Here is a 24,198-nt window from a genome sequence, read left to right as displayed (position 1 = left end):
GAATCGCTGTCAGCATACTTTCGAATTCTTAATGGAACTAGCGATGCCATAAATACACTTTTATACTCGGAAGATGATTCACTTGTGTTGATTTGTTTATATTCCGAGAGTGCTGATAATCCATCACATCCCCACTTACAAATGAGTTGAAGATCACAAGAATTTATTTTTTTAGTTGGTCTGAAGAAAAGTCAGAAGCAATCCTTAAAGCAGTATTTTCGAGTAGAGCGCCGAGTCCAATAACAGCCTTCCGATCAGTTATTTCAATAGGAGGTGGTATAATGCTTTTCTTCTTTTCATTTATTTTGTGATATGATGGTAAAACATCCACTCCTTTTTCAGATAGCGCCTTTCTTAACGTTATGTAGTTATCACGACTTAATCCCAGCTGCAACATAAGCGCAATAGCTTCTTCCTCAGTGAACGTTGTATCAGATGATGGTGTGGGTATACTCTTTACAATTCTTTTCAGTCGTCTTGGTGATGCGGTTGGAAGAATATTTGCAATTTTTATGGCATCCAAAGGCTGTTTTTCTTTTCTTAACATTGCTTTAAAAGTGTCCGAAACTTCTTCGTTAGATAAGGTTTCTAGTGAAGTTGATAACCTTTTCCTCTTAGATTTTGAGCTCAAATCCTCATACTGCTTACAGGGAGCACCAACAGTTGATACGCAAATAGCAACTTCTACACATTCATCCAGCCAATCAGAAAATTTCGATCGAAATTTAGCAATGGAATACCGAACACTCTTCAGTTTTATATCAACTGATTTTATAAAATTTTCAATTTTACATATATCAGTTTTATCCACTTTATTTTTATGTGCAGTTTCAATATATTTCAATAAGAAGTTCACTTTATCTTGAAAAGGAGCTGAAGAGTGTTCAAATAAAATGGAGCACAAATCATTTTTTTTAGTACGATCGCCATGGTTAGAAAATTACAAATAATTACAAACAGATATAAACCTGTCTTATATATTAATTACAGGTACTTAAATTAAATTATTTTTTAAAGGGTTATGATATTCTACCTAATATGTCTAACGTATCCTTATGTAATGAATTTTTCCTCAATAGGTCACTTTAATAAGCTACCTATTAAAGTGACCTATAGGGGTAAAAATCATTACAGTTTAAAAAATAATACCTGAAAATTTTTTAATATATGTAACAAATTTAAGAGTTAACGTTATGGATGAAAATAATAGTGCTAGGTAAATTTTCTAAAAGATGTTGAGTTTTCCCTAATTAATTTGTCACTTAAAAAACATTAGGTAGGCATGTTATATATCAATGGAAAGGTAATTTTGTCTATTTTTCAAAACTGTATATAATTTTTGAAAATTAAAAAATTCGCGGAATACTTTTTTTAAAAAAATTAAAAAATGTTTTTTATTCAGTTTTTGCGAAGATACAAATTTTTCAAATTGCAATAAAAATTTTATTTATGAATATTTTTTGATGAAATTTTACAGTTAGGTAGATTTTTTTACTCAAAATCTAAAATTAAATAAAAAGTTCGAATTTTCTTATTAGAAATCCCGGAATTCCCAAAAAAGTTTTAAAAAATCCCAAAAATGGGATTTTTTGGTTTTTTGCCTATTATATCCATACCAGGGGCGGGGTTATCGAAACCCGTTACAAAATGATTAAGAACATATTGGGTCATATAAAACAGGTCACTATAATTTGATATCGACTATGCGATTTGAGAATTTATGCTCAAAATTGAATTTTCTATAAAAAAATAGGGTTTTTTGGATGGACCTGGTCCCCTCGGTATCAAAAATTTTTAGGTTTTGTTTCATTTATCGTATTTTATGTAAAGTCAGCTTTTCAAAAAGTATAAATTCTATATACATCTTCTTAGAAACTTTTTAGATAACTTAAAAAGAAAAAGATACTTTTTTCCCAAAAAAATGGCAAAAAATCGCCTTTTTTTAATTTTTTAAATTAAAATGCCTATAACTTTGGACTCAGTCATGATTTTTACATAATTCTTTCACTGCTTGATATATAGACTTGTTGTTAAGCGAATAAAAAAAATGGCGAAAATCGGGAATATTTGGACCCGCTATTATCAAAAAACTAAAGTAAGGACGGTAAAAATTTTAAAATTTTAATTTTCAAATGCGAATATCTCCTAAACTATAAGAGATAATTTACTGCTATGACGACATTTTTTATAGTGCTCGATGAGGAGATTCTATATACGAATTTTTTTTTAAATCGGAACTCAAATGAAGAAATAGGATCGTTTTAAAAATTTAACATAGCCGAGGTGTCCTAATTTGAGGACCCCCCGCCGGGCCCCTGGTTGGCCTATAAGGTCCAAATTCAAAACCTAAACTCGACAACACCTCCTCTTTGTGCATACCAAATTTCATTAAAATCGGATTAACCGTTTAGAAGTTACCGAATTATTTCCCTCTTTTTTTTTTCCTATACCACTGTGCGTTGTGAAAAAATTCTATAAAAAGCTTTAGGAACAGTTGATAAAATAAAAGAAAACTTGTTTATAAAAGCTTATGACATCGCATTTCACTTCTGTTTTAAAAGCTTGAAGAAATTTTATTAAAGGCTTTGTTTATAAAAACTCCAAAAACTCCAAAATCTAATAAAAACTTTTTATTTAAAAACTTTTCTAATAAGGCTTTTTACTTAAAAACTTTTCTAATAAAAGCTTTTTATTTAAAAAATTTTCTAATAAAAGCTTTCTACTTAAAAACTTTTTCTAATATTTACTTAAAAGCTTTTTCTAAAAAAAGCTTTTTTATAATTTTATTTTCCAATAAAACGCCGCTTATAAAAGCCCTTTCCATAAAAATTTCTAAAAAGAGCTTTTCCTTTAAAAAAAAGTTGTTTTAATACAATTGAGTTTAATTAAATACTTTTTGTAAAAAAGCTTCTTTAACTTTATTTTCCAATAAAAAGCTTCTTATAAAAGCTCTTTCCATAAAAAGCGTTTCCTACAAAAAGTTCTTTTTAACACAATTTTTTATAAAATTTTGTCATAAAAAAGATTTTCCATAAGAATTTAAAAGTATTTTTTCACAAAAAACCTTTTCTAAAAAGCGCTTTTAATAATTTTATTTTCCAATAAATAGCAAAAAGCTCTTGCTATTATATCTTAAATTAATATAGAGATTTTTTTAAAGTTTATTTTTAATAAAATTATATATAAAATGTTATCTTATAAAAGCTTTTACATAAAATTTAAAAAAAATTATATGCCTTTTCGAAAAAAAGCTTTTTCAACTTTATTTTCCAATAAAAGGCTTCTTATAAAAGCTCTTTACTTAAAAAGCTTTTTCCTTAAAAAGCTTTTCTTACAAAAAGTTTTTTTTAACAAAATTATATATAAAAGTTTGTCTTATAAAAGCTTTAACAAAAAAAAAATTAAAATAAAATTTTACATTTATAAAATATTAGTAAAAGAAAATTTTAACAAAAGTTTTGTAAATACAACTACGTATAAAATTTTGTCTTATAAAAGCTTTTGTATAAAATCTTAAAAAAATCACAAAAGAGCTTAATTTAATTATTTTATTTAACATATTTCTAATAAAGAGCATTTTAATTAAAAATGTTGTTTTATAAAAACCATTTTAGAAAAGCTTTCAAAAAAGCTTTTTTTGAAAAATATTTTCTAAAGCTGTTTATTGTTAAAAATTTTGTTCCAAAAAGAGCTTTTCTACAAAAATGTTTTCTAAAAAGAGCTTTTAAATAAAAACCTCTTCAATATATTATTGAAAAATATTTAAATAATGTCTTACAAAAATACATAATTTTTCTCATATAAAAATTAGCTTTAAGCTAAAAATCTAAGTCTTTTCTTTAAAAACGTTTGCTTCAAAATGGTTTAAATTTTAAATTACAGCTTTCTGTTTTTCCTTACACTGTTATCTCTCATTAAAGTTTTTTTTTTAGAAGCCTGTTGTATGTGTTTATACATTTTCATCTTTAAAGAAACACTTTATTTGTTTCGCTGCTTAATCTCTATTTTTCTCTTCTACTACTACCCACTCCTATTCACGTTCTTCCTTTTAGTTAAAAATGTTAAATGTAACTCATTTGATGACTCTCAACTTGATTTCAAAAAAATAAAATCAACTAAAAGTTTTGCAGAGAACTCCAATGGTGATGTTAAAGAAAATGTGAGATTTAAATCCTTTGTTGACTTTTGCACATCCTGTATAAATTAGCCAACATTAAATATACATATATTTTCTACTCAAGAGCTTGTAGAAGTTTTCTTTTATTTATTTAGTTAAAAATTGATGAGTTTAAATAAAGTTGATTTAAATGTTCTTTTTTAATAATTAAATTGTTTACATGTTTTTTCTTGTTGTTGTAGCTTTTATGTAGCAGGAATTAAATTAACATTAAAAATGTATTAATAAAGATATGAGGAGAGATTTGCATAACAGGAATAAATTAAATAAGAAAAAGTTTTAAACTTAAAAAAATAAATATCAATATAGAATATAGAATTTGTTAAAAAGCTTTTCAAAAAGCTTCTCATATATAATTAATTCACAAAAATCTTCTATCTATTATTACTAATTTTGCTTTAAAAACTATAATAGATATTGAAAATATATACTAAATAATGAGCCAAAAAAAAAAAAAAATTTCATTAAATACCCTCATACCACACGCGCAGCACATCTGTACTGTATAAATGTGTGCAACATATGGTAGAAATTATTTAACAATCATTTTCACACGAAAAACCTTATTTAATTAGCATTACAATTCATCATCATCACAATGGCAGAAAGAACGAAACCAAATATTTTTGAAAATTGTACGTGTACGGTATGTGTTGTTATAAAACGTGGAACTATCTTAACCACCCATATTTATACTCACACACACACACACACACTGGCATTGAAATAAAACAATCAATATCTATTTACACTGATGTCATTTATAGCCAAATCAGAAATATAGACAAAGATAGAGAGAGTGAGAGTGAACAAATATTACACAGGAACTTCCTGACAACCAACATGATGATGATGGTGATTTCATATAATGAATGTGTATTGGTATATATGTATGTTAGTTTATGTTTTGTTAAGCGTAAAAGTAAAAACTTTCTATAAAACTTTAGTGGTTTTAGATTGTATATTGGTGTCGTCGTGTTTCTATTTCTTTACATTGGCTATAGAACTTTTGTGTTTTATAGCTTATTAAAAACATTGTTTGACATCCATTGTCTTATTGATTGATTGTCAACTGTCAATAAGTTTTGCCAACACTCGTAAAATACTGTGTGTGTAGTTGGTTGTTTTGCGAAAAAGTTTTTCTATCCTGAACAAATTGTGTGCATTAAATGTTATAATTTAAAATTAAATGAGCCAAATGACTTTGGGGAAATTTGTGCGAAATTATTGGAATTTTTTTTATTGAATAGAAACATAAAAATTTTGCATGGAATTAACAATTTTAAGTAGAATTAATGATGAAAGGCTATAAAGAGACGCTCAGTATCCTAGTTCCTAAGAATTTCTCAATCAGTATTCCTATGCGACGTAATATCTGGAATAACAGCCAAATATGGCCTTTGATTTATATTTCACACTAGTTACCTACTTCCTGTCACTTTACACATGACATGTTAGAAAGATAGTATATATATGAAGGTTTTGCATGGTACCTGTAAGCAGGACATTAGCTTGACGACAATCTCCTATCTGGGAGCACTGTGTGACAGTTATCGATAGTTTGTGACCCCGGTATTGGATCTGACAGTTCAATACTCCCAGAGACCATAATTCATGCTTCGATTGGAAGAATATCTATCGACGTTTCCAGAGTTTTTATAGTAACGAAGTGGTCCTGGTACCATTAATACCTAACGAGTACTCTGAACTCCTTACAACAACTTTATTTTCCACTTTCAGAAGGGTATGTGGAATTGGTATACTAGTTAGTTAGTTAGTTAGTTAGTTAGTTAGTTAGTTAGTTAGTTAGTTAGTTAGTTAGTTAGTTAGTTAGTTAGTTAGTTAGTTAGTTAGTTAGTAGTTAGTTAGTTAGTAGTTAGTTAGTTAGTTAGTTAGTTAGTTAGTTAGTTAGTTAGTTAGTTAGTTAGTTAGTTAGTTAGTTAGTTAGTTAGTTAGTTAGTTAGTTAGTTAGTTAGTTAGTTAGTTAGTAGTTAGTTAGTTAGTTAGTTAGTAGTTAGTTAGTTAGTTAGTTAGTAGTAGTTAGTTAGTTAGTAGTTAGTTAGTTAGTTAGTTAGTTAGTTAGTTAGTTAGTTAGTTAGTTAGTTAGTAGTTAGTTAGTTAGTAGTTAGTTAGTTAGTTAGTTAGTTAGTTAGTTAGTAGTTAGTTAGTTAGTTAGTAGTTAGTTAGTTAGTAGTTAGTTAGTTAGTTAGTTAGTTAGTTAGTTAGTTAGTTAGTTAGTTAGTTAGTAGTAGTTAGTTAGTTAGTTAGTTAGTTAGTTAGTTAGTTAGTTAGTTAGTTAGTTAGTTAGTTAGTTAGTTAGTTAGTTAGTTAGTTAGTTAGTTAGTTAGTTAGTTAGTTAGTTAGTTAGTTAGTTAGTTAGTTAGTTAGTTAGTTAGTTAGTTAGTTAGTTAGTTAGTTAGTTAGTTAGTTAGTTAGTTAGTTAGTTAGTTAGTAGTTAGTTAGTTAGTTAGTAGTTAGTTAGTTAGTTAGTTAGTTAGTTAGTTAGTTAGTTAGTTAGTAGTTAGTTAGTTAGTTAGTTAGTTAGTTAGTTAGTTAGTTAGTTAGTTAGTAGTTAGTTAGTTAGTTAGTTAGTTAGTTAGTTAGTTAGTTAGTTAGTTAGTTAGTTAGTTAGTTAGTTAGTTAGTTAGTTAGTTAGTTAGTTAGTTAGTTAGTTAGTTAGTTAGTTAGTTAGTTAGTTAGTTAGTAGTTAGTAGTTAGTTAGTTAGTTAGTTAGTTAGTTAGTTAGTTAGTTAGTTAGTAGTTAGTTAGTTAGTTAGTTAGTTAGTTAGTTAGTTAGTTAGTTAGTTAGTTAGTTAGTTAGTAGTTAGTAGTTACTTAGTTAGTGGTACTAACATTTCTGACCAATTAAAATTTTATCTATTATTATAAAAAATTTGCAATGCGTTGTTACCACAAAAAAAGAGGAAACTACTTTGCTTAAGTTATAGATTCTCTCGTTATAATCATGTGCCAACACACATGCTTAACTTTATTAAATTTACTTATTTTTTTTTATCCAGCACGTGCTGGGACGTAACGCTTCAATAAAACCCATTTCTTTCTAAACTTCACAATAAACTCTTTTAATAATATAATTATTATACTACTACACAAACAATTTCTACATGAATAATTTTTTGAGAAGCATGTACAAAAAAATTTATATTTTTTAAAATAAAACAGTAAATACACCAATTTAATATGACTTTTTCATATTTTTCCTCATTTATATTGTGTTCATATCACAATGTTTATATGTGTGTTGTTTATTGTTCCGTTTTCTTTCTTTTATTTTCTGTAGGAAATGGACTTTGGTACTATTATGTGCTGGGCTGATAATAATGTTGGACAACAAAAGGAACCTTGTGTTTTTCATTTAATAGCAGCTGGTAAGCCTGAAATGCCATCCAATTGTACGGTAGTAAATCAAACATCAGATTCTCTGGAGGTCTATTGCATTGAAGGTAAGTTGTTTTTTAAATAAGGCAAAATGAAAAAAATTAAATATAATAATGAAATAAGAAAAAAAGGGAAAACTTCAACAACAATAGCTCAAAATGAATATAATAATGGGATACAAAAAGCAAATAAACAAACTCAAGTTCATAAAATTGTGAACAGAGTTTGATAAAAAAAACAACAAAAAAACAACCAGCAAAAAAAAAGTAAAACAATAAATATGTGACCTTTTTTGTGAATATATGTACGCAGGTTTTTGTCTCTGCTGTTACTAGCACTAGCACACACACTCTGCCGCATAAAAGAAGTAATGCAAAAAGTAATAACCACCAAAATGTTGCACAGTGTATAAGATAGATGGGTAGAAAATATCCTTATAAAAACCACTTCTATACATGTTGATTGACATTTTTTGCTTTACTCTCTATCTCTCAAATTTTTCCCTTTTTGCTTTTGTTAAACTTTTTATCTATATTCTTGTCTAAAAACTGTTGGTTACTAACATTTGTTTGGTTTAACAAAGAGTCACCTTCATACACCAAAATCAAATATTTCACGTGGTACCTGGTAGACACGTCAAAAATAGATATATTGGCTTAATAGAATAATTTAATAAAATCCCAAATTCTGTCATTTGGATTACAATTGCAGACAGAGCGCAAGGTGATAGAATTTTTCCCGTCCTCTACCTATAAAAGCAAATACATACATTTGGAATGAAATATAATATTTATGAGACGAAAAAGAATTTAAAAATCGAAAAGGAAAAGTCCCAAATTTTGTCGTTTAAAATTTAAAAAGTCAAGTGATTAATTCGAAGTAATTAATACTAACAAGCACAAAACTATAAATTGAGAAAAATAACTAGAACTGAACTAGAACTGATCTAGAACTGAACTAAAAACTGAACTAAAACTGAACTAGAACTGACTAGAACTGAACTAGAACTGAACTAGAACTGAACTAGAACTGAACTAGAACTGAACTAGAACTGAACTAGAACTGAACTAGAAACTGAACTAGAACTGAACTAGAACTGAACTAGAACTGAACTAGAACTGAACTAGAACTAGAACTAGAACTGAACTAGAACTGAAACTAGAACTGAACTAGAACTGACTAGAACTGAACTAGAGCTGAACTAGAACTGAACTAGAAACTGAACTAGAAGTAACTAACTGAACTAGAAACTGAACTAGAACTGAACTAGAACTGAACTAGAACTAAACTAAGAACTGAACTAGAACTGAACTAGAACTGAACTAGAACTGAACTAGTACTGAACTAGAACTGAACTAAGACTGAACTACAACTGAACTAGAACTGAACTAGAACTGAACTGAACTGAACTAGAACTGAACTAGAACTGAACTAGAACTGAACTAGAACTGAACTAGAACTGAACTAGAACTGAACTAGAACTGAACTAGAACTAGAACTGAACTAGAACTAGAACTGAACTAGAACTAGAACTGAACTAGAACTAGAATGAACTAGAACTGAACTAGAACTGAACTAGAACTGAACTAGAACTGAACTAGAACTGAACTAGAACTGAACTAGAACTGAACTAGAACTGAACTAGAACTGAACTAGAACTGAACTAGAACTGAACTGAACTAGAACTGAACTAGAACTGAACTAGAACTGAACTAGAACTGAACTAGAACTGAACTAGAACTGAACTAAACTGAACTAGAACTGAACTAGAACTGAACTAGAACTGAACTAGAACTGAACTAGAACTGAACTAGAACTGAACTAGAACTGAACTAGAACTGAACTAGAACTAACTAGAACTGAACTAGAACTGAACTAGAACTGAACTAGAACTGAACTAGAACTGAACTAGAACTGAACTAGAACTGAACTAGAACTGAACTAGAACTGAACTAGAACTGAACTAGAACTGAACTAGAACTGAACTAGAACTGAACTAGAACTGAACTAGAACTGAACTAGAACTGAACTAGAACTGAACTAGAACGGAACTAGAACTGAACTGAACGAACTGGAACTGAAACAACTGAACTAAACTGAACTAGAACTGAACTAGAACTGAACTAGAACTGAACTAGAACTGAACTAGAACTGAACTAGAACTGAACTAGAACTGAACTAGAACTGAACTAGAACTGAACTAGAACTGAACTAGAACTGAACTAGAACTGAACTAGAACTGAACTAGAACTGAACTAAACTGAACTAGAACTGAACTAGAACTGAACTAGAACTGAACTAGAACTGAACTAGAACTGAACTAAAACTGAACTAGAACTGAACTAAAGGTGATAGGCTTTAATTAAGAACTAAAATCGGATTAATAGTTTGGAAAATACTCGTGTTCAAAATCCTACTCTTTTGTTCGAAATTTTTATAAATTACCGTATTTAAATTAAAAAAAAAACAATTTTGTGAACAATTTCCTTCTTTGACGCAACAACTGGACTTTGCATAAATTTTTAGCGTCATAGGACTCGCATACGTTGTAAAATCTGTTGGATGCTTTTGTTGTTGACATGACAACATGACGCATGTAAAGATAAAGCCACGACATTTCCTGTTGTGAACAATAAAAACAATTTAATGTACAAATTTAAATATGAAAAAAAAACGTTTTTTAACAACTAGAAAGATTTTAAATACAAAAATAAATAACAATAAAATATTTATGTATGTCAATAACAATAAAAACACAACAAATTAAAATTTCTATTATTTAAATAAATAAAATAGATTAGCATTTTATAAATCACTTGTTTGTTTAACAAAATTCACACAATCGGAAAAAATCTGTGATTATAATAAAATTAATAAACATGTAAATATTTGTGTTAATGTAATAATATAAATTTATTAAAATTATTTTATTAGGTTTTGATGGTGGCTTACGTCAGTGGTTTCTTTTGGAAATCTTTGATCAACAAACCGCAACTTTACAGGCCAATATATCTTCCAAATATCCTGTCTTAAGTGTTAATGCTTTAGATTCTGGACGTTTTTTCAAAATCTTTGTTTATGCGGTAAATTTAAGAGGACGCAGCGAACCAGTATTGTTGGAAGGATATACCTTAAAGGCCGCAGAAAAGCAAACAGGTCGGTATATGTTTCCTCGTTAAACTAAAAATAAATTTTTGTTTTTACTTTATTATTTTTGTTTAGTAAAAATTTTATTTTGTTTTATTGCTAAAAAGCCAAATGTAAATAATAAAAGCAACAATTTGTTCAAGAATTCTTATTATGATACTTTAAAGAAATAATAAATTTATTTAAAACAACTTTTTTATAGCCTTTAGGAAATGGGGGCGGATGGTGGCAACATGCATGCTAAAACCGAGCAAGAAATTTAGCATATAATATGGTGGGACACTTACTTTTAAGTAGTGTATATGTTTAGGCTTAAAGCAAAATGTGTGTAGAGTATAGTAGAAGATAAATTTATATGTATTTATTTTTTTATTTCTGTAAAAGTTTCTTGAGAAAAACGAATTTCTCTTACTTTATATTTTTGCATATAATTTAAAATTATGAATATTTCATGAGCTTCCCAAATAATATAAACTAAAGAAAAAGAAAAAACATTTTAGAATATGTTAAAAATATTTTATTTACATTTCAATTGTTCTCAAGTCAACATATTTTTGTAAATTTTCTAGGTCTTTTGCTTGATTATTTTCCTTAAGCGTTTTTTTCTAAGCAAATTGCTATTAAAGACATTCATCTTGGTTGGTGATGATTGAAATGGAAAATTAAAGCTGTGAAATAGTCCTAAGGCATAGGAGTAGGTGCCGGGGTAACTAATTTTAAAGAAATTCACTTTTTATAGATGAAAGTTAAGAAGTTTCTTGGGACATACATATAAAAAATGTAATTTTTACTAATTTCATTAAACTAAACTGCTACTGAACCAGAACTGAACTAGAACTGAACTAGAACTGAACTAGAACTGAACTAGAACTGAACTAGAACTGAACTAGAACTGAAAACTGAACTAGAACTGAACTAGAACTAGAACTAACTAGAACTGAGAACTGAACTAGAACTGAACTAGAACTGAACTAGAACTGAACTAGAACTGAACTAGAACTGAACTAGAACTGAACTAGAACTGAACTAGAACTGAACTAGAACTGAACTAGAACTGAACTAGAACTGAACTAGAACTGAACTAGAACTGAACTAGAACTGAACTAGAACTGAACTAGAACTGAACTAGAACTGAACTAGAACTGAACTAGAACTGAACTAGAACTGAACTAGAACTGAACTAGAACTGAACTAGAACTGAACTAGAACTGAACTAGAACTGAACTAGAACTGAACTAGAACTGAACTAGAACTGAACTAGACTAGAACTGAACTAGAACTGAACTAGAACTGACTAGAACTGAACTGGAACTGAACTAGAACATTAACTGATATTGTCATTCATAAAATATTCTTTGTTGGCATTTTTTTCTACTTGTTCCCATTATGATATATAATGCTGAATGTTTTGTTTTATTATGTTTGAAAGTTAATTTAGAAATATTTAGAATTTCTAGTTAATAGTAATGAATCCATATGCATAGTATTCTATAACATTTTAATAAAGCAAATAAATTTTTTATTTTACATAAAATGTCTAACTTTCTAAATAATTGTTTTCTGTATATAAAATTTCGTCTCCAAAGAAATTATAAAGACAATTGAATATATTGTATTATTTTTTTAAAAACTTCTGTTGGCACTCATACATTAGAGTAACCTCTGTCTCTCTCCACTTAATTTAACTTCCTGTTTTCAATTACAACAAAGCGGAAACATTTTATTCGCCTTAAATAGCGTGTCAAAACAAGTTTTATAATTTTCATAAAAGAAAATTTAAATGTTTCTTTCTAACTTTCGTAATAATTTTACGAGTTTTGCGCTTTATTTAGCTGCCATTTATTAAGAATTTTTTTTTTGTTATATTTTCCACTTTTTTTAATGCAAACAGTCAGTTAAAATATATCCAACCAGTAAATACGAAATAATGTTAAAATTTTAAATAATTAAATTAAATTGAAATACAAGCCGAGCATTCAACCTTACAAAAAGGGGGAGGAAACATATAATGGTAAACGAGAGAATATAAAGACTTTTTAACCCTTTTATTACGAAAGTTGAAAATAAATAGATTTAAGCTGAAATAAATTTTATGAAAATTATTTTTCGGAAAATATTAAAGTTAAAAAGAAAATTTAAAAATCTTGTAAGTTTTTATCAAAAATTTTAAATTTAATAACTTTTTAACCTCCTAAGGGTTAATTTCTCTTACTAATTACTGCAGAGGGTATGACAAAAATTAAATTATATTTAAGAAATTGTAATTTGTTTCAGCAAAAAGTTGATAGAGAAATTTAAAGCAAAAAATTAAATAAAGAAAAATTTATCAAAATAAGCAACACAAGAGGCAAAATAAGACAAATTAGCATATTTTGTAAAATATAGAGAAAAATGCAAAAAACTAAAACAAAATTTTGCTAAAACTCAAGTAAACACATAACACTTACCCTAAGACATTAAGAAATTGTACATTTGTATGTATCTAGTTTAGAGCAGCGCAGGGATAGAAGGATAATAATGAAGACTAGACACACTTTAGCTAATTGTGCAAGCTACAAAAACAAGAAATAAAAAAAAAGCTGAAGATATATTTAGCTTAAAAGCTGTTAAGGCAAAGCAATCAACACAACCTAAAAATTCATATAGAAATGAAACGAAAAATTAACATTTAACAAATTATAGTTGGTCATAGGCGCTCATATGATACCCTTTTTTAAGCATTTTGATTTACATGGTAACGAGTGTATTTCTAGCTACTTTCATGTTCAGTTTTATTTCAATTCAATTTCAGTATCAGTTCAACTCAAGTTGAGTTCTAGTTCAGTTCTAGTTCAGTTCTAGTTCAGTTCTAGTTCAGTTCTAGTTCAGTTCTAGTTCAGTTCTAGTTCAGTTCTAGTTCAGTTCTAGTTCAGTTCTAGTTCAGTTCTAGTTCAGTTCTAGTTCAGTTCTAGTTCAGTTCTAGTTCAGTTCTAGTTCAGTTCTAGTTCAGTTCTAGTTCAGTTCTAGTTCAGTTCTAGTTCAGTTCTAGTTCAGTTCTAGTTCAGTTCTAGTTCAGTTCTAGTTCAGTTCTAGTTCAGTTCTAGTTCAGTTCTAGTTCAGTTCTAGTTCAGTTCTAGTTCAGTTTAGTTCAGTTCTAGTTCAGTTCTAGTTCAGTTCTAGTTCAGTTCTAGTTCAGTTCTAGTTCAGTTCTAGTTCAGTTCTAGTTCAGTTCTAGTTCAGTTCTAGTTCAGTTCTAGTTCAGTTCTAGTTCAGTTCTAGTTCAGTTCTAGTTCAGTTCTAGTTCAGTTCTAGTTCAGTTCTAGTTCAGTTCTAGTTCAGTTCTAGTTCAGTTCTAGTTTCAGTTCTAGTTCAGTTCTAGTTCAGTTCTAGTTCAGTTCTAGTTCAGTTCTAGTTCAGTTCTAGTTCAGTTCTAGTTCAGTTCTAGTTCAGTTCTAGTTCAGTTCTAGTTCAGTTCTAGTTCAGTTCTAGTTCAGTTCTAGTTCAGTTCTAGTTCAGTTCTAGTTCAGTTTCTAGTTCAGTTCTAGTTCAGTTCTAGTTCAGTTCTAGTTCAGTTCTAGTTCAGTTCTAGTTCAGTTCTAGTTCAGTTCTAGTTCAGTTCTAGTTCAGTTCTAGTTCAGTTCTAGTTCAGTTCTAGTTCAGTTCTAGTTCTGTTCTAGTTCAGTTCTAGTTCAGTTCTAGTTCAGTTCTAGTTCAGTTCTAGTTCAGTTCTAGTTCAGTTCTAGTTCAGTTCTAGTTCTAGCAATTAATATATAATTATGTGACATAAAACATTTGGCACAAATGCATAATACTATATGTATATTTGCGTAGGGTGTGAAAGAAAAAGCTAGAGAAACACACAGAAAAACGAAACAGCTAAAGAGAAAAAATAGGCCAAGCATTTAAATAGCAAATAATTAACATAAAAATGCAATTGTTGGGAATAATAATACCATTCACTCTCTGAAATACACCACCAGATACACTCAAACACTAAGACTACTAAAAGCACTAAAACACTTGAACGGAAAAGATTGAAACTGAAATTTAATTTTTCATACTTTTAGGCAAATGCAAAGAAAAATTGCTGCTTCAATATAAGAAAAACATACTTTTAGCCTTAAAGCAAAAATAATATTCAATTATTTTATTTTCTTTTTCTTAGTTGAAAAGTCTATCTTGATTTTGCAAAAATATTCTCAACTTTTATTTATTTCTACCTTTTCCATTTCTTATCTTTATCTCTACATATTTATTCCTTAGTGGCTTTGACTTCGTATAAAGGATCACAGACAAATATTGAATTGACACCGATACTCTCGGTTGGCATATTTGTGGGCATATTAGTGGCAATAGTTTGCATTGGTATTGGTACAATTGCGGCATTGAAATTACGCTCACACAAACAGCAACAAAAATATCAACATCAAAATCAAAGATTCTCACGTCCTGACAATTTGCAAATTAAAGATAAAAGCTCGCTGCCATTAAGTCATACAGATACGGATAGCAGATACGATGAAAAGAAAAATGATGAAAAGAATCCAGATGTTGTACCCTACAAAGATGGTAATGTATACATTATAAACTCATTCCACTTTCTGTTTTATATCCTTTTATATGTACATTTTCTTGTTAACTAGTTACACTGCACTGTCGAATTTATTTGACAAATATTACTTTAACCCTTAGCAAATCCTGTTCTACTTTCATCTTTTCCTTTTTTGCTTTGCCACAATCACCTACACTCTTCCTGTTCGCCTTACTTTTCTGTCACCTTTTATTCCTCTGTCGTATGTATATATAAATATGTACATATATACTGAATTAGTTAGAGATGCTTTGCCGAAGAAATGTAGATTTTCTGTTGATGCTGCTGTTAAATTGCTGGCATGGTGTTATTTGTAGAAATGCTTTTTGCTATATGTATTTGAAAGATTTACAGGAAATGTGTTTGTGTTTTATTTTCGTTTGCTTTGTGTCTCTCAATTTCTCTATTTCATTTATACCTGAGGTTATGCAAATATGCAGGCATCCCAACTTAAAGTGACATATTTTAACATTTAGTAGACAAACTATGCATGTTAAAGTGGGTATATTGTTAAGATTTTGAAAATTTTATACTAATTGTTTATTTTCAAACACTTCTAGTGAAAATTATTTGCAACAGAAAACGCTAACTCAAATCGTCGGTTAATCAGTTCTAGTTCAACTCTAGTGCAGTTCTAGTTCAATTCTAGTTCAGTTCAGTTCTAGTTCAGTTCTAGTTCAGTTCTAGTTCAAGTTCTAGTTCAGTTTATAGTTCAGTTCTAGTTCAGTTTCTAGTTCAGTTCTAGTTCAGTCTAGTTCAGTTCTAGTTCAGTTCTAGTTCAGTTCTAGTTCAGTTCTAGTTCAGTTCTAGTTCAGTTCTAGTCAGTTCTAGTCAGTTCTAGTTCAGTTCTAGTTCAGTTCTAGTTCAGTTCTAGTTCAGTTCTAGTTCAGTTCTAGTTCAGTTCTAGTTCAGTTCTAGTTAAGTTCTAGTCTCAGTTCTAGTTCAGTTCTAGTTCAGTTCTAGTTCAGTTCTAGTTCAGTTCAGTTCTAGTTCAGTTCTAGTTCAGTTCTAGTTCAGTTCTAGTTCAGTTCTAGTTCAGTTCTAGTTTCTAGTTCAGTTCTAGTTCAGTTCTAGTTCAGTTCTAGTTCAGTTCTAGTTCAGTTCTAGTTCAGTTCTAGTTCAGTTCTAGTTCAGTTCTAGTTCAGTTCTAGTTCAGTTCTAGTTCAGTTCTAGTTCAGTTCTAGTTCAGTTCTAGTTCAGTTCTAGTTCAGTTCTAGTTCAGTTCTAGTTCAGTTCTAGTTCAGTTCTAGTTCAGTTCTAGTTCAGTTCTAGTTCAGTTCTAGTTCAGTTCTAGTTCAGTTCTAGTTCAGTTCTAGTTCAGTTCTAGTTCAGTTCTAGTTCAGTTCTAGTTCAGTTCTAGTTCAGTTCTAGTTCAGTTCTAGTTCAGTTCTAGTTCAGTTCTAGTTCAGTTCTAGTTCAGTTCTAGTTCAGTTCTAGTTCAGTTCTAGTTCAGTTCTAGTTCAATTCTAGTTCAATTCTAGTTCAGTTCTAGTTCAGTTCTAGTTCAGTTCTAGTTCAGTTCTAGTTCAGTTCTAGTTCAGTTCTAGTTCAGTTCTAGTTCAGTTCTAGTTCAGTTCTAGTTCAGTTCTAGTTCAGTTCTAGTTCAGTTCTAGTTCAGTTCTAGTTCAGTTCTAGTTCAGTCTAGTTCAGTTCTAGTTCAGTTCTAGTTCAGTTCTAGTTCAGTTCTAGTTCAGTTCTAGTTCAGTTCTAGTTCAGTTCTAGTTCAGTTCTAGTTCAGTTCTAGTTCAGTAGTTCAGTTCTAGTCAGTTCTAGTTCAGTTCTAGTCAGTTCTAGTTCAGTTCTAGTTCAGTTCTAGTTCAGTTCTAGTTCAGTTCTAGTTCAGTTCTAGTTCAGTTCTAGTTCAGTTCTAGTTCAGTTCTAGTTCAGTTCTAGTTCAGTTCTAGTTCAGTTCTAGTTCAGTTCTAGTTCAGTTCTAGTTCAGTTCTAGTCAGTTCTAGTTCTAGTTCAGTTCTAGTTCAGTTCTAGTTCAGTTCTAGTTCAGTTCTAGTTCAGTTCTAGTTCAGTTCTAGTTCAGTTCTAGTTCAGTTCTAGTTCAGTTCTAGTTCAGTTCTAGTTCAGTTCTAGTTCAGTTCTAGTTCAGTTCTAGTTCAGTTCTAGTTCAGTTCTAGTTCAGTTCTAGTTCAGTTCTAGTTCAGTTCTAGTTCAGTTCTAGTTCAGTTCTAGTTCAGTTCTAGTTCAGTTCTAGTTCAGTTCTAGTTCAGTTCTAGTTCAGTTCTAGTAGTTCAGTTCTAGTTCAGTTCTAGTTCAGTTCTAGTTCAGTTCTAGTTCAGTTCTAGTTCAGTTCTAGTTCAGTTCTAGTTCAGTTCTAGTTCAGTTCTAGTTCAGTTCTAGTTCAGTTCTAGTTCAGTTCTAGTTCAGTTCTAGTTCAGTTCAGTTCAGTTCTTTCAGTTCTAGTTCAGTTCTAGTTCAGTTCTAGTTCAGTTCTAGTTCAGTTCTAGTTCAGTTCTAGTTCAGTTCTAGTTCAGTTCTAGTTCAGTTCTAGTTCAGTTCTAGTTCAGTTCTAGTTCAGTTCTAGTTCAGTTCTAGTTCAGTTCTAGTTCAGTTCTAGTTCAGTTCTAGTTCAGTTCTAGTTCAGTTCTAGTTCAGTTCTAGTTCAGTTCTAGTTCAGTTCTAGTTCAGTTCTAGTTCAGTTCTAGTTCAGTTCTAGTTCAGTTCTAGTTCAGTTCTAGTTCAGTTCTAGTTCAGTTCTAGTTCAGTTCTAGTTCAGTTCTAGTTCAGTTCTAGTTCAGTTCTAGTTCAGTTCTAGAACTGAACTAAAGGATTTGTATTTGGAAAAAAAATAGATTTTATATTTTACCAAAAGTTTAGATAAATTTAAATATATTTTTCAACCCCGCCACGATGTAATTCCAAGAGTGTTCCAAAATAAACATTCTACATTATTCACTCAAATACCTTTAATGTATATGTGTATTGTTCTACACATACACATGTACTTTCATACAAATACACGTATAGCCCTTTAAGTCTTTGTAATGAATATGGTGTTTTATTTGCAAAAGGAGACACAGGCAGAACAAAACAGAAATAAAAACCTAAAAAGAAATTTTAAATAGGAATGAATTTAGGGTATATTTGCACAAATCTTGCATAAACATGTGGGAATTAATGTGGTATTTGGGGAAATTAAAGATAACAAGCAATTGCATTGCAGTACCAAAAACATACAAGCAAACTCAATTAAAGCCTGTAACACCAACAGCAGCAATGACAACAGCCAAAGACTTAGATTAATTGGTTTAAATTGAGAAATGAATTAAAGTGCAGGCACAAGTTAGAGGAGCAGCAGGGCCAAAAGGAAAACTAATAGTGTAACTAAATGTAAACAACAACCAGAGCAAACATTAGTTTTATTAAAGTTTTGCAAAAACAATTGCTAAATTTAACATTTTACGAAAAGTAAAATATAACAGAAATTAAGAAAATTAATGATTTATCTCTTAACAAGCTAATTAGTTTAATATTTGTTCATTATTTGTTACCATCATAAGACATTTCCACTGAAAATTATTGCACATATAAACAAACAATTATAAATACTTCAAATTTCCGAAAATTTTTCAACAAATATTTCATACTTAATTATCTTTAAACAAAGACCTGTCTAGATTGTTTCAAAGAATTTCGCTCTAAACTAAAACAAAAAGATTCAACGAAAAAATATTTTATTTGCCCTAAGACAATCTCATCAATAATTGTGCTAAATTTTAATTTATATTTCTTTATCTTTACTTCTCTTTACTTTCCATGCCAAAACAACTGTCTAATTGCCAACGTTTTTAATGATCCAACAAACAAATAAATTTTATATGTATGTATCTATCTGTCTGTATGTGTGTGTGTGTGTGTATTCATCTGTGTCCAGTTGATGGTGAATACAAACAAAAATCAGCAACACAAACACCATCCGGTCATTTATCGACTACCAGTGAAGCGGAAATCAGCTGTAAACCGACAAACGATGAACGTGTTTTATACCAAAGCAGTAAGGTAAGTCTGTCAGTTAGTTCATTAGCAATGTTTATAAAGATAGTGAAAATGTTTTTCTTTTAAACCAAAAAAAAAAAAATATAGTATATAGAATATTTTTCAATTATTTTCTTTGAAGATACTGTGCTTGTTACAAAAATATCTGTAGGTACATCATTTTGATAAAATATTTGATGTCAAATATTAAAATGGTTGTTGATTTGTTGTCAATTTTCATAAAAAGCTTGTCGAATTGAGAAGCTTTTTAACACAAATATGAATTTTCCATATTTTCTCAAAAAAGTTGGTTAAACACGTATATTGTAAACACAAAGCTTTTCTTTGAAACTGTTAAGCTTTTATTTAAAACATAAAATAAAGTTTTCATTTGATGATTTTTATTTAACTTTTTTAATAAAATATGTTTTTATTTGTGCTGCTTATTAAAGTTGTATACTAAAGCTTTTTTTAATACAGTATTTGTTATTTTAACTTCTCTGGCAAAGCTTTTCCAATAATTGTAAAACTAACTAACTTTTATGAAAACATTTCTAGAAAAAAGCTTTTTTCATAAAAAGCTTTTTAAAAAACGTAGTCAAGTTTTGTTAAAGGAGATCTTTACAAACATTTCTAATAACTAATAAATCATTTTCAGTCGTTTTATTAAAAAAGCTCTTTTAACTTATTTAATAAAAAGCTTTTTATCTTTTCTAATTAAAACATTTAGCTATTTCAATATTTCTCTCCTTTTTAATAAAAATACAAAATGATTTTTCACAAACTTTTTATAAGAGGCTTTTTAAACTTTTTTCATTAAAAAAGCTTTTCCAGCTTTTCTATTATAATAAAGTTTTATATTTTAACTTATCTGGCAAAGCTTTTCCAATAAGAGGCAGTTGTAAAACTAGCAGTTGAAAACTTTTATGAAAACATTTCTAGAAAAAAACTTTTTTCATAAAAAGCTTTTTAGAAAACTTAATAAACTTTTTACTTTTTTTAATGTTTTTAACTCTAAAAAAAAATTAAAAACATTAAAAAAAATAAAAAGTTTATTAAGTTTTCTAAAAAGCTTTTTATGAAAAAGCTTCTAATAACTAATAAAGTATTTTCAGTCTTTTTATTAAAAAGCTCTTTTAGCTTATCTAATAAAAAGCTTTTTTAGCTTTTCTAATTAAAACATTAAGCTTTTTGAAAAGTTGTTTCCATTTTAGTAAAAATACAAAAAGATTTCTCATCATTTATTAAAGAGAAACGCTAAAAAACTTTTCTAATTAAAACATTTAGCTTTTCTAAAACTATTCTAATTAAAACATTTAGCTGTTCTAATAAAACTCTTCTTCAACTTTACTCATAGAAGCCTTTTCAGTCTTTTATTAAAAAGCTCTTTTAATTAATCTATTAAGAAGCTGTTTTATCTTTTCTAATTAAATCATTTACCTTTTTCAATATTTCTCTCCTTTTTAATAAAAAAATACAAAAAGATTTCTTACAAACTTTTTTATAAAAAGCTTTTGAAACTTTTGCTTATTAAAAGCTTTTCTAAGAAAAAGCCTTTCAGTCTTTTTATTAAAGAGAAAAGCTAAAAAACTTTTCTAATTAAAATTTTCTAATAAAAAATCTTCTTCAACTTTACTCAATCTTTTGTAGCTTATCTACTAAAGAGCCTTTTCAGTCATTTGATTAAAAAGCTTTTTTAGCATTTCTATTAAAAACCTCTTCAACTTTACTCATAAAAAAAACTTTTTTAAGCTTTTCTGAAAAAAGCTTTTTCAACACTTCTCTCTTTTAATAGAAGAATTTTTAAGCTTTTCTAATAAAAAAACGTATTTTTGGCCGCTATTTATTATTGAAAGAGTATTGTCACTTACATTTACTAAGATGCTGTTACTTAAGATGCTGTAAATAAACTATTTGTCCATGAATATAATTTTCTTTCTGCCTCTAATCGCCTTAAAAATTTTCCGAAATTCTCAAAGTGCTCAATGCATTTTCACAAAAATACATTTTGATTTTTAAAAAATTCGCAAAATATAAAACCATAGAGTAAAACTTCCTAAAAAGTATACATCTGTTACATACACTTTTAAAGAGGCAGTTGTTTCCGTGGTGTCGCAACCTATTTTCCAAAAAAAAAAATGTTTTTTGAAATTTTAACAATGAATTAAGGCAAAAGTTTTTAGTTGTAAAAGTGCAAAAATAGAGGATGAAGACGGCGCTGACAATGAACAGGCTGACGAGATGAGATGAACGACTATGGTGGTGATAATGATGTTGATATTCATGATGAGTTTGACAAAAATGACAATGTTGTTTGTTTTTGTTGTGAAATGCTGTTGTTGTTGTTTAATGTAAATATAAAATGTCGCAACAAGAAAAAAGCAAAGTTTTGATTACTTTGTTTTACAGTGAAATTGAATGTTTAATAACTTTTTGGAATTATTTTGCATTAATTGCTTAAAGTTTGTTTTGCTTAATGTGCTGACTTAACTTTGTTGGGGAATACTTAAAATAAACAACAACTATAAGTTGAACTAAAATAAACACAAATATGTATAGACAAGCAACCTATTGTGGCAGGTTGTGTTGTCATTATCAGCAGCAGCAGCATCATCATCATCACCAACATTGCTACAATATAATTATTTTGCTTAACATCCCCTTGGCCAAGTTGGCAACACAAACAACGTGTAATACTTTTTTATTATTTGATAAGTCTTTGTTGTAACAACCAACAAGGTGTAAATTTTAATATTATTAAAACTTAAAAAAATACTAATGAATTTTTTAATTTATAATAATTATTTTTCTTTTTGCTGTTTTTTTACTTTCATTTCAGGATGAGGAATTACATTATGCTGAACTTAGCTTGCCAACGGGTGGTGGCGGTGTTGCCAGTAATACAAATCCTAAAAAAACCATATCAGTAGACTGTAGCAGTAGCATGTTATTACAGGGAGCCGGCATTAATACCAATTTAAGTGGTATGACTGCGGGTACCTTACCTCATGGTTCCAGTGTACTCAAAATGTTGCCCAATATACCGGCAACGAGTACACTGCAACGCAATAAACCCATGGCTCCACCGCCCTCGTACGATTACTTTGAGGAGCCCACGATATATGCTCAAATAGATCATTACAAGACCACAAATACAAGCGCCAGCAATTCCAGTTCTGTGTCACCCTTCCCGCCTTGTATATCCTCACCAGCCTCCCAGGGCACACCTTCCACCGTGTCACCGGGCACTGTACAAATGTATACGCTACCTTCACATCCCGGTGGTTATCACACCCTGCCCCACAATCATCAAACACAAAATGTGCCTCCACACAGCTCAACATCCATGATGCAAATGATGGCTAATGCTCAGCCCACCTGCAGTGGCAGCAGCAGTAGTACAGCATCAGCGTCGGCTTATCATCATGGCACTCTGCCCATGCCTCCATCGTACCAGCAACATCAACAGCAGCAACAGTTGCATCAAGTACATCCAAATTCCTCCGCTCCTCAGCCATTGGGACAAATTCTAGTGTCCAGTAATAGCAGTGGCTTAGCCACAGCAGCTGTTACCAGTCCCACCGGTTCGATATCAGGTCTATCGGCCGTGGGTAAATCCTACTCACGCGAGATAGTCACTGTACGTACGCCCCTAATGTACTCGCAGCAGGAGAGTTGTGTTTAAGTGTAAAAAGGAAAAAAATAATAGAAATCTAGTGATTAAGGAGAAGAAGAAGAAGTATTAGAGTGTAAGTGAGTAAAATATATACAAAGAGTGAGAGTAGAGAGTAATAAGAGTACAAGCATAAGAAGGATGATGAATAGAGAGGAAGATGGTTGAACAACTTGAACATAATTGGAACGGCAGTCGTTAAAGGACTAAAACATCCTTAATGATCTTTTATTCTGAAAATTTGAAACACTTAATGACATTTTCTTTTTCTTTACCTACTTTAGTAATGTATCCTTGTTGTAGTCTGCGGTTCTAATCGTAATCAAGCTGTTACATAAAGAAAAAATCGTCACAGAATATATTTGATATTTCTTAGAAATAAATTTATAAAGAAAAATTTATTTTTTTATGTGTTTCTCTTGTAAAGTTAAAAAATTCCATAAAAAATTAAACAATTTTATTAAAAATTCCATCATAAGAGACAATAGAACTTATTCAATATGGTTTTCCATAGAACTTACAATATGAATTCTACAAAAAAGGGGAAAACTTTCTTGAAAAATTTTTATTCCTTTTGTATTCTAAAACATTTGCACAAAAACGAAGAAACTATTTACGTAATGGTCCATTAAGATCTTTAAGCTGTAGTCAATGATAAATGGAACTTCGCAGAATTCGAAATATGTAATAATTTATTTCTTAGGAACAATTATTTCCATATATAGAATTATATTTTTAAATTGTAAAAATTAAGCGTTTTATTGAAAACATTTCATAACAAGTTTTTTTAAAATATAACCCTTGCCTTTTAATCACAGGATGAATGTTAAAAAAATTAATTTTTCTTTGAAAATTTTTACTGCCTGGTTTTATCCATAAATCACAGCAATCGAAAGCATTTGGTTTTTTTCTGTGGCCTGTACTTTTATAAAGCTCAATACAATACAATAAATCAATAATGATTAATTTTAAAGCAACAACAAAAAAGGACAAAAAATATAACAATGCGACAATGAAACACTGAAAAAAATTGGCAATAAAATAAAAACTTAACAAAATATTAATTCAAATAAAACAAGTAAGAGTGTTATATCTTATATACCCACCATCAAACCTCGTTTGACTCGAATGAAACTTACTTATGTCGAATTTCATCTATATACTCGTATATTTAGGCCAGTTATAAGCGTTAAAGTAGTTTTCTGAAGGGGACCTTATATAGGGGGGTAGGGTCAATTATGGGTC

General features: G+C 29.4%; 1 protein-coding gene across 1 annotated transcript in view; it reads left to right on the top strand.

Moving 5' to 3' along the window:
* The window catches only part of LOC119613765, a gene marked incomplete at its 5' end in the record, with an annotated part of 48,184 nt that extends 24,214 nt beyond the window's left edge, over nt 1-23,970 (top strand). Inside the window, 5 exons of the mRNA XM_037969796.1 lie at nt 7,479-7,641; nt 10,511-10,732; nt 14,966-15,271; nt 19,180-19,304; nt 22,120-23,970. Of these exons, the coding sequence (XP_037825724.1) occupies nt 7,479-7,641; nt 10,511-10,732; nt 14,966-15,271; nt 19,180-19,304; nt 22,120-22,965 (1,662 nt within the window). The remainder of the gene's footprint in view (nt 1-7,478; nt 7,642-10,510; nt 10,733-14,965; nt 15,272-19,179; nt 19,305-22,119) is intronic.
* Nucleotides 23,971-24,198: the final 228 nt, after the last annotated feature.

The sequence above is a fragment of the Lucilia sericata genome, unplaced genomic scaffold, assembly GCF_015586225.1.
Source record: "Lucilia sericata isolate MDLA Ls3-8-SP2 unplaced genomic scaffold, ASM1558622v1 Contig002296F_arrow, whole genome shotgun sequence".
NCBI lineage: Eukaryota > Metazoa > Arthropoda > Insecta > Diptera > Calliphoridae > Lucilia > Lucilia sericata.
The sequence above is the reverse complement of the archived record's forward strand: the minus strand, read 5'-3'. Positions and strand labels throughout refer to the sequence as shown.